The sequence below is a fragment of the Ammospiza caudacuta genome, chromosome 2 (assembly GCF_027887145.1).
Source record: "Ammospiza caudacuta isolate bAmmCau1 chromosome 2, bAmmCau1.pri, whole genome shotgun sequence".
Taxonomy (NCBI): Eukaryota; Metazoa; Chordata; class Aves; order Passeriformes; family Passerellidae; genus Ammospiza; species Ammospiza caudacuta.
In genome coordinates, this window is record NC_080594.1 from 33,744,443 (window position 1) to 33,757,978 (window position 13,536).

The 13,536-nt window shown below is 46.8% G+C and overlaps 1 protein-coding gene across 1 annotated transcript; it reads left to right on the forward strand.

Moving 5' to 3' along the window:
- Positions 1–343: 343 nt before the first annotated feature.
- NRIP2 (nuclear receptor interacting protein 2) lies at positions 344–13,257 on the forward strand. The gene is made up of 6 exons (XM_058800443.1): positions 344–574; positions 5,167–5,343; positions 9,771–9,853; positions 10,268–10,395; positions 12,298–12,350; positions 13,165–13,257. Exons 1-6 carry the CDS (start codon positions 344–346, stop codon positions 13,255–13,257), a joined length of 765 nt encoding a protein of 254 aa, XP_058656426.1.
- The last annotated feature ends 279 nt before the right edge of the window (positions 13,258–13,536 follow it).

Consider the following 13,536-nt stretch of genomic DNA (forward strand, 5'->3'; position numbering starts at 1 on the left):
GTTTCTGACGCGGGGCTTTTTCTATTACGACACGGACCCACGGACTGGAGAAGGCAAAGCTGCAGTCAGGGCAGGAGTGAGGGAGGGGAAGAGGCGGGAGCACAGGGACACGGAGTGGAGAGGACAGAGGGAGAAACAGGCACCGAGACACTTCAGAGATGGGTGAGTTATAACTGAGAGAGCAGGAGGAAAGGCAGAGAAAGGAAGAGAAGGAGAGCCGTGAGGAAGAGAAAGGGAAAGGAGATCAGAGACTGAGTCAGCCTCCAGAGGGCAAACACCAGGAGACGAGTTCAGGGAACACCCCAGCACACCAAGAAGGACCTGTTCTGTCTGAATCTTCACCATGAGCACAAGGAAGAGTTGCCCCCCGGCACTGGGGCAAGGAGACCAGGAGGAGAAGCAGAGCGAGGGTGCTCCCGACCTGGAGCGACAGGAGTGTGAGATGGAGCTGAGGAACAAAGCTATTCTGCAACAGAAGAGGCGCCTCAAACAGGCCACCCAGTTCGTGCACAAGGACTCTGCTGATCTGCTGCCCCTGGATGGCTTGACAAGGCTTGGCACCTCCAAGGATCTGGTGAGTCCAGTGGAATCCCGTTTGGGAGGGGGTTCTCCTGATAGCCTTCATTCCAGCTGGGAGCTGCTGTCAGGTTTTGTGAAAGGATCATAGGTTCAGCAAAAATGAAACTTCCCTTTAGGATCATCTAGAAGCAGGTCAGGGTGAGGGGAAAGAATCAATCACTCATTTGTTTGCATCCATCTTCCTGTGCCTCCGCATAGGAACCAAACTCCTCAGGCAGACATGGACTGGAAGGACTCTCCAGAATCCAAATTTCCATTCAGCCAATACCTATGTATGTTCATGTGACACGTATATTTCTATGTGGGACATCTCTGAAAGCCCCCGTGTATCCCTGCATGATCCAGCTCAAAAGCAGAATGCTTCCTGGACTCAGAAGTGAGGGAAGTACAATTAATGAAATTTTGAGAGACTTATGTTTGACCTTGTCACCTTTTCGCATTTTCCTCTTTTCTTCCACTCTCTGGATTCATGGAGGGGCAAGCAAAGGGCAGGACTGCAAACCAGGCAGGCAGGCAGATGCAGCACCTGGCACTCTGGATGACTCCTTTGGGGAGGAGGCACCGGAGCGAGGCCTGTGGGCATCTCCTTGTGGTGACGTGGATCAGGGAGCATCAGGGAGGGAGGTCTGTTCCAGCAGCCTTGGCAGTCTGTGCTCTGGACGGGTTTCCCCGAGGCTGGAAGCAGATTCCCACAGGAGCTATTACTGGCTCAACTGCACACACACTCTCCTTGCTCAGGCAGTTTTGCTGTCCAGCTTCTCTCCACTGTAGAGTTAAACTGCTCAAGGATGTGGAGGTCTAAACCATTTTCCCAAAAGAGGGCTCACGTCTGGTTGTGATGGGGGCACAATCACTTGTTCCATCTGTGGCAGTGGGTGTCATAAAAGATCTTGTCCCTGCCTGCAGTCTGTGCTCCCCTCTGTATCCTCAGACAATGGCAGCAGCACCACAGATGCTCTTGTGTGTGTGCTGCCAGTAATTTCCCAGCTCCCGAGGCACGCAATGGCACAGGGCCACACACATGTGGGACCTGGCACTAACGGGAGCTGATCCTCCCTGCAGAAACATCGGGGTGCAGTGGCTTGCAGACGAGGGGTCAGTGCCACGTTCCCGTGCTGGCACGTCCTGCCGCTCCCACCACCCTCCCTGCAGCTGCTGGGAGTCCCTGGCATAGCAGGGACTGGCTGGCTCCTCCAAGTCCCCCTGAGCTGCTGCTCCCGTTCTGCAGCCGCGCTCATGGCTGTCAGCAGGGATGGTGTGGAATGTCCCTCCAGCCCTGAGCGCAATCACAGCTGGAGGGTGAGAGCTGTGTCACATCAGTGCTGTCCTAGCGAGGAGCAGGGACTCTCCTCCCCGTGGGGAAGGAGCTCTGGCCACGCTGGAGCCTGGAGAGCCAGTGCTGGCCCTGCAGCGCTGCAGCTCCAACATCCCCTCCGGAGCACAGCCGGGCCTGACCCTGGCCTGTCCCTGGGCAGGGTGTGGGGATGAGCCACTTGTGAGACTTGTGGTGCGTGTTTGCTGACCCCAGCCACAAAGGCAGGCAGAAACACATCTGCCAGCTTTGCTTTGGGATTGACTCCTGTCACACCATGCCTCAAAGTGACAACTGGCACCCTGAAGCCCTAAGGGGTTCCTTGAGCGAGACAGTTCTTGTCTAAATCACTTGCCACAAGCAGCCCTCCTGCTGGAAATAACCATTCCAGGCAGGAGAACTCGCTGTATGCTGACAATGTTCAGTCACTGCAACCCACTGCAGCTTCATGTTTGGTCCATAACAGAACAGCTGAAACATTTTTACCATGGACCTAAGGAGCAGTGAATAAAGCATGACATGAGTTTTTCCCACATGGACATTTTGGTCTGATGCTAGAGGGCACAAAACAAAGTGTGGCTATTGTGCCAAGTTCACACACACAGTGCCATTACCTGGGGTCAATGTGGTACCTCCATTTCTGCTTTAACTTGGAGCAAAAGAAGAACCAGGTCTTAAATTTCCAAGTGGGATTCAGAGGTTCCTGCAACTCAGTGGGGCACTGTGATATTGCTGTGATGTTTTGGGCACTGCAAATCAGAGTCCCAAATATGCTTTTGGCTTATTTTTCTAGACATTTCTCCAGCACTATGAAAACCCCATCTCTTTTTCCTAAATTGATCTGGCTCCCTCCTGGATGACAGGAATACAAAAAAGGAATGTGCTGAAAATGAAGCAGTGGTAGGATGTGCTGGAGAGTTTGACTTGGATAGAGAGAGAAAAACACCCCTGACTCCTACAGCACTGACACTGGGAGGAAAGTTTAATTAATTCCCCAAAACAGGTCTCCATTGACAGTGCCAGAGACTCCAGCTGTGGCAGCTCCATGTCCTAAAACTAGAGCAAGGCCTCATGTAATTTAAAATAAAATACCTACTTTCTTTTGCAGTCACAAGCTGTTACTTTTTGCCACTCTTTTCTTGTGTATTCTGGGTGTGCACTCAGCTTATGCAATGCCTCCAGAAGTGCCTGTATTTTGATGGGCCCATCATGTCTCCAATAATGAGTATTTACATATTGCCGTGGAGATCTCATGTTTCCACCTTTGCAACAAAAAGCATGATCAGTTTTGGGGTTTTTTTTAATGGAAAAAAAAAAAAAGTAGCTACATGAGCTAAAATATTCTGGAAGTACCAAGAAGGCCTGAAGATCTGGCCTCCCAAAAATCAAGATCCCCAGCTCATACAATGTCACTAATCATAGCAAGGCCTGGAGGTTTCACATTGGAGAACCTCAACCTTCCCTAAGTTGCACTGGGAATCTTCTCTGGTCCCTCTAAGTGCCTGAGAGGGCATCCTTTCCAGCTCCTGGCCACAACACTCACAACATCCTCCCTTACCATCCTCTAAATCTAATTGTTTCTGACCAGTCCAGGAGCTACAATGCTCTCTCCACTTCTCCATCCATGTCACTGATGAGAGAGAAGATAAGCAGGGCCCTGGGAGTCTGCTCTTGAACCAGCTGCCTCCAAAATCCCAAAGCTCAGCTAATCCCCACCAGCACTTGGCCTCTTCCCAGCCTGAGTGACAAGAAGGGGACAGAGGTGGCAGCTGCAAAGAGCTTGCTCGTTCTGTGGGAAAGGTTGCAGGAAGGGGGAAAGGTCTTTGCATGGCAGATTGTGAGAGGCAGGAGGGAGGATGGGAATTTGGGGACCTGCTGTTTGTTCCCTGCCCTTTTCCCATGGCCCAGATGTTAGCTGGCAGCCAAACTGGCACTTTGCTCAGAGTATTTAGGGAGCTAAGCACAAGGGCCAGCTGTGCTGTGGGCCGGCACAGTAGGCTGGGAAAAGACCAGGAACAGAGGGATATTTTTGCCCCATTTTTTCAACAGCTGCAGTGTTTCTGATGCAGCAAGTGAATGATCTGACTGTCACCCCTTGAGTGGCAGGGAGGCAGAGGTAAGAGGGACTTGGCATCTTGCAAAGAGGAATGCTGAGTGTGACCAAAGAGCCAGTGGCAGCCATCCTGCACCAACCACTGGGCAAATCTGACAAATCAGGGTGCTTCAAATTGCAGCTTGCACACCTCTCTGGCCCTGCATGAGGCTAGTCTGAAACACAAGGAAGCTGTGGGGTTAATGCAGCCCAGCTCATTGGCAGATCTGGTCTAGTTCAGGTATTTGGCCTACTCATTGACAAGATCCTGCATCAAACTGCTGTACCACCTGGGATATGATTTAATTTTTTCTTTTTCTTTAGAGAGATAAAAGCAACAATTTAAGCTGTAGCACATTAACCCCTTTAGACTGTTGGCCTTTCTTCTAACAGGCTGCTGTTACTGGGAATGCCATGGCCAGCTCAGAGCAGCTGCACTCCTGCAGAAGGGCCATGGGGCTGAGTACATGGATAAAGGACAAAGCTACCTCCAACAGGCACCTGTTCAATTGGTGTTGCCCACTGTTGATTCAGTAGCTGTGCAGGGATTGGATGGATCAATACTGGGCAAAATCTAGAGCATCTGATGGTGGGGAGCAGAGACAGACTCCAAGGAACATTAGAAGCTCGTTCTAGTTTCCTCCTAGGGGAGCTTCCTGCTTCACTACAAATAATTGCTGGTACACCTAAAATATCTGCAGTCCTGCTTTCTTGCCCACATGTGCACCACACACATGCTGTGCTCCTCGTGCCCTCCCACACTGGAAGGTGTGAATGTGCCTGGTGGGATGTCAGCACACACCCAGCAGGCAGTGCACTAATTTGAAATTAGAATTGTGCAGTGCGCTAATTCAAAATTGCTAATTAGAAATTAGACTCTCCAGTGCATGTTTAGCTGAAGGAACAGATATGTGTGGGGAGAGCATTCATCAGGCATATTCTTCTCCTCCAATAATTGCATCCCAGAGACCTGCCTGTTGCAGACATTCCAGCACTTTAACACCAAATTAGCAGCTACCAAAAAAAACCTTGGGATTTAAAGAAAGTTTTTTTGGATAAGCATGTTTTTCACCAGGATGACCATTTGGGTTAAGCATTTCCAACCTGCATGCCTGGGCTAGCAAATATCTTGTCTTTAGCTCCATACTTAGCTGGGATTTCTCTTTCTTTGTGATGGAGACAGCAGCCTCACAGCGTGGTCCAGCGGCGCCTCTTGGAAGGCAACCTGAACAAGCTGCGGGGCGAGGCCAGGGGTCTGTCTGCACGGGTTCAATCTCCGCTGGCCAAGGACCAGGATGAAAAGATGGAAAAGGGAGAGGACAGGAGAAAAGAGGATTCACCCCTGCTAATACAGTGCCAGGTAAGGCAACAACACTGAGCATTTGCCATCACTGTGAAATCAGCATCACTGAGTTCCAGCTGCCCCCCTCCCAAGGGCCATGCTGAGTTATAAATTGCAAAGCCAGCTGCAGCCAAAAAGAAGAGAATTCATGCATGGCCTCTCCTAGAATCTGGATGCAGGTTTTCCAAAAGCCAGAGGAAAGCCTTTCTGCTACATGCCTTCTTCTAGTTGCCCATATTTGAACATAAATTACCATAATCACATCTCCTTCATTTGAAGGCCAGCTTTCCCATGATATGAGGTATTTTATAACTGCATGTAGAAGCAAGGAATGTCTCCTTATCACTTGAAGACAGGTGCCTCTAGCTGATTTACATTTAACTAATTCCAGTCTAGTCTGATTCTCTCAGATGTCAAAGGAGCTCCTCAGAAAGTGGCTGACTGTGCTCCAAATCAGCACAGTTGCATCTCTTGATGGGAGCAGTATTTTTAGGTTCCTTTTCTTCTTATATCCTCCTATACCACAGAGTACACTACTCCCTGGCCCCTGCAGTTAGAGAAAGCACATCCAAAAGCTGTGGCCCATGGAAGAGGGCTGGATGATTAGAGCTGCACAGTAACATGCAGATATGAGACTCACCAAGATACAGACCTGTTGCACAAAACCCATTTTAAAGCTGGTTTTAGTTCAGTTACCTGTCCGAAAGAACGTCTCCCATATGCGAGTGTAAAGGCTACACTTCCAAGAAAAGCATATATACCTTTGAAAATTCATTTAGCACAATAAATTATAATAGAAACACAGCCTGGTAGAAAGTTTCTGAAAGGCTTAGATCAGACATCTCAGTACCAAGCAAAGACATTGTCTGGTTTGTTTTGCAGCCTTCACTGCTGCAATTAGGCATTGCTTACCCTGCATTTTAGACTTTAATATAGCTGGGTTAACATAACCACACCTGGGGACAGACTAGTAGGATGAATGGCTCTCAGGGTAATTTCTCCAATTACTTGGAGCCTGGTTTTGAGCAAATAAAGGTGTTTCTTTTTCTTTAATAGCCTCTCCTTATTGTTCTGCAGGAGGAAGTTTAGTAATAAAGGGTGGGGTTTTTGCCAGGCATGTACACTGAACAAGGGCAGGCATGTACAGGTGTTGTATCCCAGAGGCAGTAGCTAAGTCAGAGCTACAGTCCACCAGGCATTCCCTTTTGTGTTTCTAATGCACAGAACCCCAGCTGTCACCCACATTATATTTTCTCTCACAGAGGAAGGTTAATGAGTATCACAAGCAAGGAAATAGACCTAACACTGCAGGTAACGCTCCCTGAATTCTGCACAGGCATTTCTCTCGTTTTCTGCCCTTCTTAGGAGCCAGTCACTGTTTGTCACACTTGATCTTACACTGAAGGAAGGGAAGCTCTCCTCCCCTTCCTTTTGTCTTGCTGCTTTTGAAGTTCATTTGTGAACTTCAAAAAGCCTCTGCTGTCAGTAACTGAGCTGGCAGGAAATAGGATTCAGGCTGCCAGTTCATTTGAACCAGAGAGGTGAGCTGGTACCTTTTGGAGATCTGCTTGATTATAGTGCAGTTTTTATTAGAAATGGAGCACAGCCCCAGAGAAGTCTTTTTTTCTCCTGACTCCTGAGAAAAGGTTATCTACCATTTACACACAGGCAAGTATGCTGAAAATCTCAAAGGGGTAACAAATGCATCACCTGACTTGTGAATTTGACTAGGGAATAAACCCAAATATACGTAGACTTCAGTGGTACATGGAGCTTCAGGCAGTAAGTGGTTTCACTCCTAACAGGCTTTAGTTGCCCTATGGCTAAGGCCTTTTAAGTCCCAGAGGTCACAGACAGACCTAGTCTATAATAGTTGTACTACAGTCACTCACCCTCTTATTTGCTTAGGTGGGTTGCCCAGGTGGTACTTTAGGAGAATTGCCCCTTTTTGTGACAGTTTTTGAAAAGTACTTTGGAAAACTAGTCATGACTGGCCTCTGCAACATAAAATCAAGCTGTTATTTTTTGTGGTGGGGCTTGTCTCTTGTTGACTTGGAAATAGATGTTGAAAAACATCACTGCTGTAGAAGGCCAGTTTTCCTCTATGCCAAAGCAACCTGGGATTGATCAGCCTTTTTTTTGCTAAAGCAGCTTCTTGACTTTAGAACTCACATCATTTCAGAAAACACAGCTCATTAAGGGGAATCCTTACTGATTCCCCTTCCCCTCTTTCTTGGAAATTCCCATAATTGACATTTAGATAACAAATAAACATGACTGGTAATAACAGGCTGAAAATTCTGGAGTAGACATGAGAGTGGGTAAAGTGATAAAAAGTCCTGATAAGAAGCCTTGCAGTGCTTATGAGCTGCCTGCATTGTAGTTTTGGTACACTGGACCAAGGACTCCTGGTGCGTTCTCTAGGAAAATGGTTAGTGGTGAAGAGCTGTTTACACTCAATGAGATTAAACGTTGTTTTCTACAGAATAATCACTGTCCTATTATATCCTGTTGAGTCTCTAACTTGCAGATTTCCCAGCCTGCTCTGAAACAAAACTCAGTAATCTGCCTAGTGATACAGCTTAGGCTTATTATAACAGCAGCAGCTCATGCATCTCAAGTCTGCTGCTCCCAAGTGATTTCTCAGCAATTGCTATCCATGCTCCAGGTCTTGTTTCTGAGTAGAGAGGATGTTGAGGCAGATGTTTGGCATGCACCTGCACTCTGTGCATTATCTTGCCTCTCTGCTTAGTCTGGCCACAGCCTTTACAGGCAGGGCTGATGTGTTAGGGAGGACCAGGCAGCAACGATATTGCAGAGCTCTAAAATCAGAAGGGAGATTTGCCATAGAATCACACAATGGTTTGGGCTGAAAGGGACCCTGTTGGTATTGTCTGTTTGCAACATTCCAGTATTTCTCACAGGAGTTGTTTTCTTCTTTCTCTTTATAACTACTCACAGATAGCACATTTTGGAAAATGAAATCTTGGAAATACTGGATGCAGCTCTCCGTGATGATTAATAATCATACACAGGCTTAGATAAGAAATCAGCAAATTGAGACATTTTCCTTAACCCTGCTGGTGCTGCACAGAGTCCCTCATAGGCATGCTGGTCTGCTTAAGGTGTTCAAGCATTTAAACTTGTTGGGACTGAGCAAAAGAGTAGAGAAGAAGTGGCAGGTCTGTTGCTGCATCTTCTGAGTGGTTCATGTCACAGAGCGCCATAGTGGATGGAAGAGAAGGAATCACAGGAAAAACACAAATGATAGTAGGAGTACAATGAGCCCCTGAAAAGTATGATTTTGTGGGTGGGGGTTTTTTTGGTGGGTTTTTTGTTGTTTTTTTTTTTTTGACAGTGGTGTAAGACAGAGCCTTGAAGAAGTAGGCCATAGGTATGACCAGGCACCATAGGTAAAGATGCATTTCGTAGATGACAGTTACTCCATCTTTTCCAGTTCCTTTACTAAGTCCTGTGCCTTCTTTTTTTTTTCCCCTAAACCTAATTCTTATTGATATTCTTGATGACCCTGTGTTTTCAGACCCCTAAAATAAATGTGACCTGCTGTTACTTCATCACCTCAGGCCTGCCATTAAGGACCTCTCTGCAGAGGGGACAGAAAACAGATGGCAACCTTATCTTCTTTTCCCTTTCATGTCCAAAGGGGTAAAGAAATCAAATGATCAAAGCACTGGGAACTATTCCAGTAAAATCATGCACAGGTTATTTGGGTGCAGGGCAGGGCGCAGGCCCCTTTGTCAAATGACACCAGCTGTGACTATTGTAATATCATGTCTTATAAACTTAAAGAGCTATACAGGAATATGATGTAAGCTCTACACAAAATAGTAATCTCTTGAATAAGTTGTGTCTTGGATTCAGGAGTCACATGGATTTGCCAGTTATCTTGGGAACTGCCTTAAATTCAAGCTCATTTCAGATGTGTTTGTCCTGGGTGCTCCTGCTTCTCCTTCAGACTTCTCCCTCTGGCAGCTTTTCTACTGAGAATAAACATTTAGCTCTGAGACATTGTTGCCTGCAATACCAGAAAAAATGGAGAGATGAAACCCAGAAAAACTAGCACATGCTTGTATTCCTTCAGAAACTTTTGCATATTACTTACTGCTCTGCTAACAAAGTCCATGTTAGTTTTATGAACAAACTCTCTAACTGTGCATCTCTTGACTGGAACACTGTTAAGTTAAAGTCACACTAAGATAAGTGTCTGGGCAATCAAATACAAATGAAATTCAAAGAAGTGTTTGAGAGTGATTTGCAGAGCACTGGGGAAAGCACCATTGTCTTGGATGAAATTCTTGCCTTCTGACTACTGCCTAAAACACCATAACTTGGCTATGTTGCTCAGAAAATCCAAGTCACACTGTTGGAGGAGTGAATATGCCAATTTTGAGCCTACAGTAATTATCTGTTTTTGTTTTTTCTAGTGCCAAGGTCAGGTATTTAAAGCAACTGTTAACACTGGGTGTCTACCAAACCTCATCTCCAAGAGGTGTTTAAACCAGCTGGGGTAAGTCTTTGCACACTATAAAAGGAGGGATGGCTAAAGGAAAAACCATGGCAAGAACCCAGGCACTCTGGATTCCCATCCCCAGGGATAATGGCTGGCATGGCTGTTGAGGAGAAGATGCAGAGGGTGGGCTACAGGGAAAGGCATTAGAGCACTGGCAAAGGTGTGTGCAGACCCCAGGCTCTGAGGCAGAGCTGTGCAATTCTGCCTGCATGTGCTGCAAGGCAAAGTTGCCCAGCTGGTGGCTGGTGCTGAGGTTTTGCTGGTTGAATCTGCCTCCAGGCATATGGTATGAAAGAGATTCCCCCTCCTGTGGGCCTGTTCCCAGTGAGACCCAGAACTGCCATCAGTGAGAACTCCTGGTTTTCCCCCTCTTCCTCTGCCTGAGGCAATAACACCTCTTGTGTCCCACAGGCTGGAAGAAGTGTCTGCCATGGACTGTGGAGACCTCTCTCCTCCCATCCCCAGCGTTGTTGGCCGAGTAAAACATCTGGAGTTGCAATTTGGCCAGGAGACAGTGCTGTGTTCAGCACTGGTTGTAGGTGAGAGTGCCAGTCCCTCCTCTCCCTTGTTTCTCCTGTGTCCCTCTTACCCTGCCAAGGGCATTTAAAAGACCTTTGGAAAAAGCATGACATGGTGGAAGGTTGGTGATGTGGCCACCTCCACTGCAGGCCAACATCACCATACAAGTGAATACCCTCAATGTAACCAAAGGCAAAGGGCATAGGAAGAGTACAGAGAAGACATTGAAAGTGAGGAGAAATTAGGTTCTTTTTCAGCCTTAACTAAGGATGTGAAAAATTCTCATTTCAATTCTAAAATGGACCTTTCATAAAATTCTGCAGATGCTTTGATTAATGCTCTGGTGCCTTATGTTCTGCTATGGAATGGGAACTTGTATCTCTGGCTGCCTGGAAGTCATCAGAGAAAGTAACAGAGGGTACAGCTTATTTCCTAGAGTGCTTCTCTGTGTGCTCCTGTGCCTCTGCTGCAGGAGCACCCTGAAAGACCCTGGAAGTCCCAGAGTGCTGTCTCCTTCAGTGTCCTGAATCAGGACCCTGTGAAGGAAGGAGCCATAGGAGACAAGGTCAGGCCAGGGGCACTGAGGCAGGCCCAGAAACAGCAGAAAGGGTGCATGTTTGCTTTTTCATCAAGCTGTGCATATGCTGAAAATAACGGGATTGTCTTCTTTCCCCCCTGATCTTTTTCCCTATTAGTCTTCCACCTTTACCTTCTTGCTTTAATCTGTTTCCCCATCTTCAGTGAATCCTGTTCATCTTCCAAGGCTTCTCTTGCTCCCTCTTTTCATGTACATTCTTCCCACATTCCTAAGTTATCCATAAAAAGCTTCCTCCTCTTACACCCTCCAGCTTGCTCTTCTTTCCTGGTTTCCACTCTGCTTGTTCTTGCCCTTCATGGGGAATCTGTATTAGCACCATAACAGGTGAATTTACCCCAGAGCTGCTACCTACTACCCATTTTGTTGGAACATGGAAATGGCTGTCTGGAAGGAGCAGAATTGCCACACCTGTGTCTTACATTTCCCTGTGCACACAGTGCTCTCACTTATGTGGTTAGAAATAAATTATAAATTACAGCCACTGGTTACAGGGCAAGCAGTCCTCCAGGAGATGTGTGAAGTGCTAATGAAATTACAAGTGGCTGCTGATTACTGCAGACTCCAGGACCTGGGAATTCCCCTTAGCTACCACTTTAACCCCTGGCATCTTCTATGTTTGCTGACACTGAAGACTTGCAGCAGTTACGAGTAGGACAGACAAGTCACATTTGTAAAATGTAACTTGAAAAAAAAAAAACCCTTAATAAAATTTATTTAACAAGATAGGATAGATCGCAGCCATTAAGTGCAGGCTTTGGTCAGAAAACTGAACCAAGAGCCTGCTTGCATGTGACCCTTATCCTCTCTCCTTTCCATTTCCCCATGCTTGTTCTCCCCTGATTGACCCTGCTGCTTGCCTTCTGCCTTTTGTCCTTCCCTTACACAGCTCACAGTAAGTTTCATGGGATCTCACAAGCCCCTTCTGATATCTCATATTAAGTTTCAAACAATCACACAAACACCTTCAAATTTATCTCACAGTAGTCATGATAATCATGATTTCCTTCTCTTATCAGCTGCAAAGTTCATTTTGACCTTCTACAGGACTTAAATAGCTCCTTTAGCTTAAATAGCTCCTTTAAAGGCTCATCAGTGAGTGATAGAAGAGAGATTTATTATTGTCACTGCTACCACCTGCTTGTTAATGTTGGTGTGTTTAACTCATCCTTTTCCTTGTCATTTTTTATCTGCTTTACATTGATTCATAAAAATTCATGAATCAGATGTTCTTGTATTTCATATCCTTTTACAGGAGAGACACGCTTTCTTTAATGAGGCAGTATTACATAACCTAAAGACTGATCAGTCTCTTCTCTCTTCTCAGATGATGAAATGCTGGAGTTTTGCATTGGCCTCCAGACTCTGTTGTCTCTTAAGGTAAGGAACAGCTCCTTGCTTATTGCAGGGCTCCTCTCAGGAAGCTCCCCAAGATCTGGTTGTTGTAAGCATCAAAATTACTTAATGTCCAGGTCTCTCAGGGCAATGCTTGTCACACAGCTGCCTGACTGGGTGCAGTATGCTCTGAGTCACTGACTCATTCCCAGCCCTTCTTAAAGGTTTTAATAAAGAAAACACTCAGTAGGATACTACCACATCTCCCATTCTCTGCATTCCTGACCATACAATGTGCAAGCAGCAAGAGGAAACTGAAGAGGAGACAAGAAAAGGCACGAATCAGACCCGTGTTGCCCTTGGAAGGCAGATGAGAACAAGCTGTGCCCTTGCTTTGAGCCAAGTGCAGCTGTGTGATCACATTCAGTGTCCAACACTTGCTGGCCATGAGTGGGAAGAGTCCTTTTGTCATCTTGGCTCAGGGTCAGTGCTCTGCTGAGCCTGGCTCCGGTGTGGCTCAGGATATGGCTGCAGCAAGCTGGCTCCTGCCTGTCACACACTTGTGGCCACGTGCCAGGCTCATAAAACAGGAAAAACAATGGGTTGAATGGCTGAGGGATGTGAGGACATCAACTCAGAGAGGGTTATAGGAAGAAGGGAGGGAAATGGCCCTGTGAAGGGATTGGAGATGAACCCCACTACAGGGAGCTGGAGCAAGGAGGTAGCACGTGGGGCAGGGAAGGAAAACTGTAAGGTCTTTACAAACCCAGAGAGGTGTTACGGGTTCTCCCCAGTCATAGATATCATGAGATTTGCTATCTGAAATGTCCAGAAAATAACTGCCTCTCTCCTTCTTTAGTGTTGCATCGACTTGGAGGAAGGAGTGCTGAGATTTAAAGCACTGAGTGAGGAGCTGCCTTTTCTACATGCCTCTGAAGAGCCTGGTCAGTGACTGGCTGCATTCCCCATGTCTGGAGACTTGCTGCCATGAGAGAGAGATGAGGGTGAGGCTCCCATGCCCCAAACTTTGCTGAGTTCTAGGCTGAGGCATTCAATGGGGAGTGAGAAAAAGGCAAGTGGGTGCTGGAAGCTGTCACTGGGAGTGCCTCAACTTGAGATATCCCTCCTTTCAGTGGACCCTCTTGCTTGTCCTGATGTGCCAAGTGGGCATTTTGTTCTTGTTCTGCTATTTGGCCCTAGTCACTCCAATTTCTGGTTCTGTAATAAATTT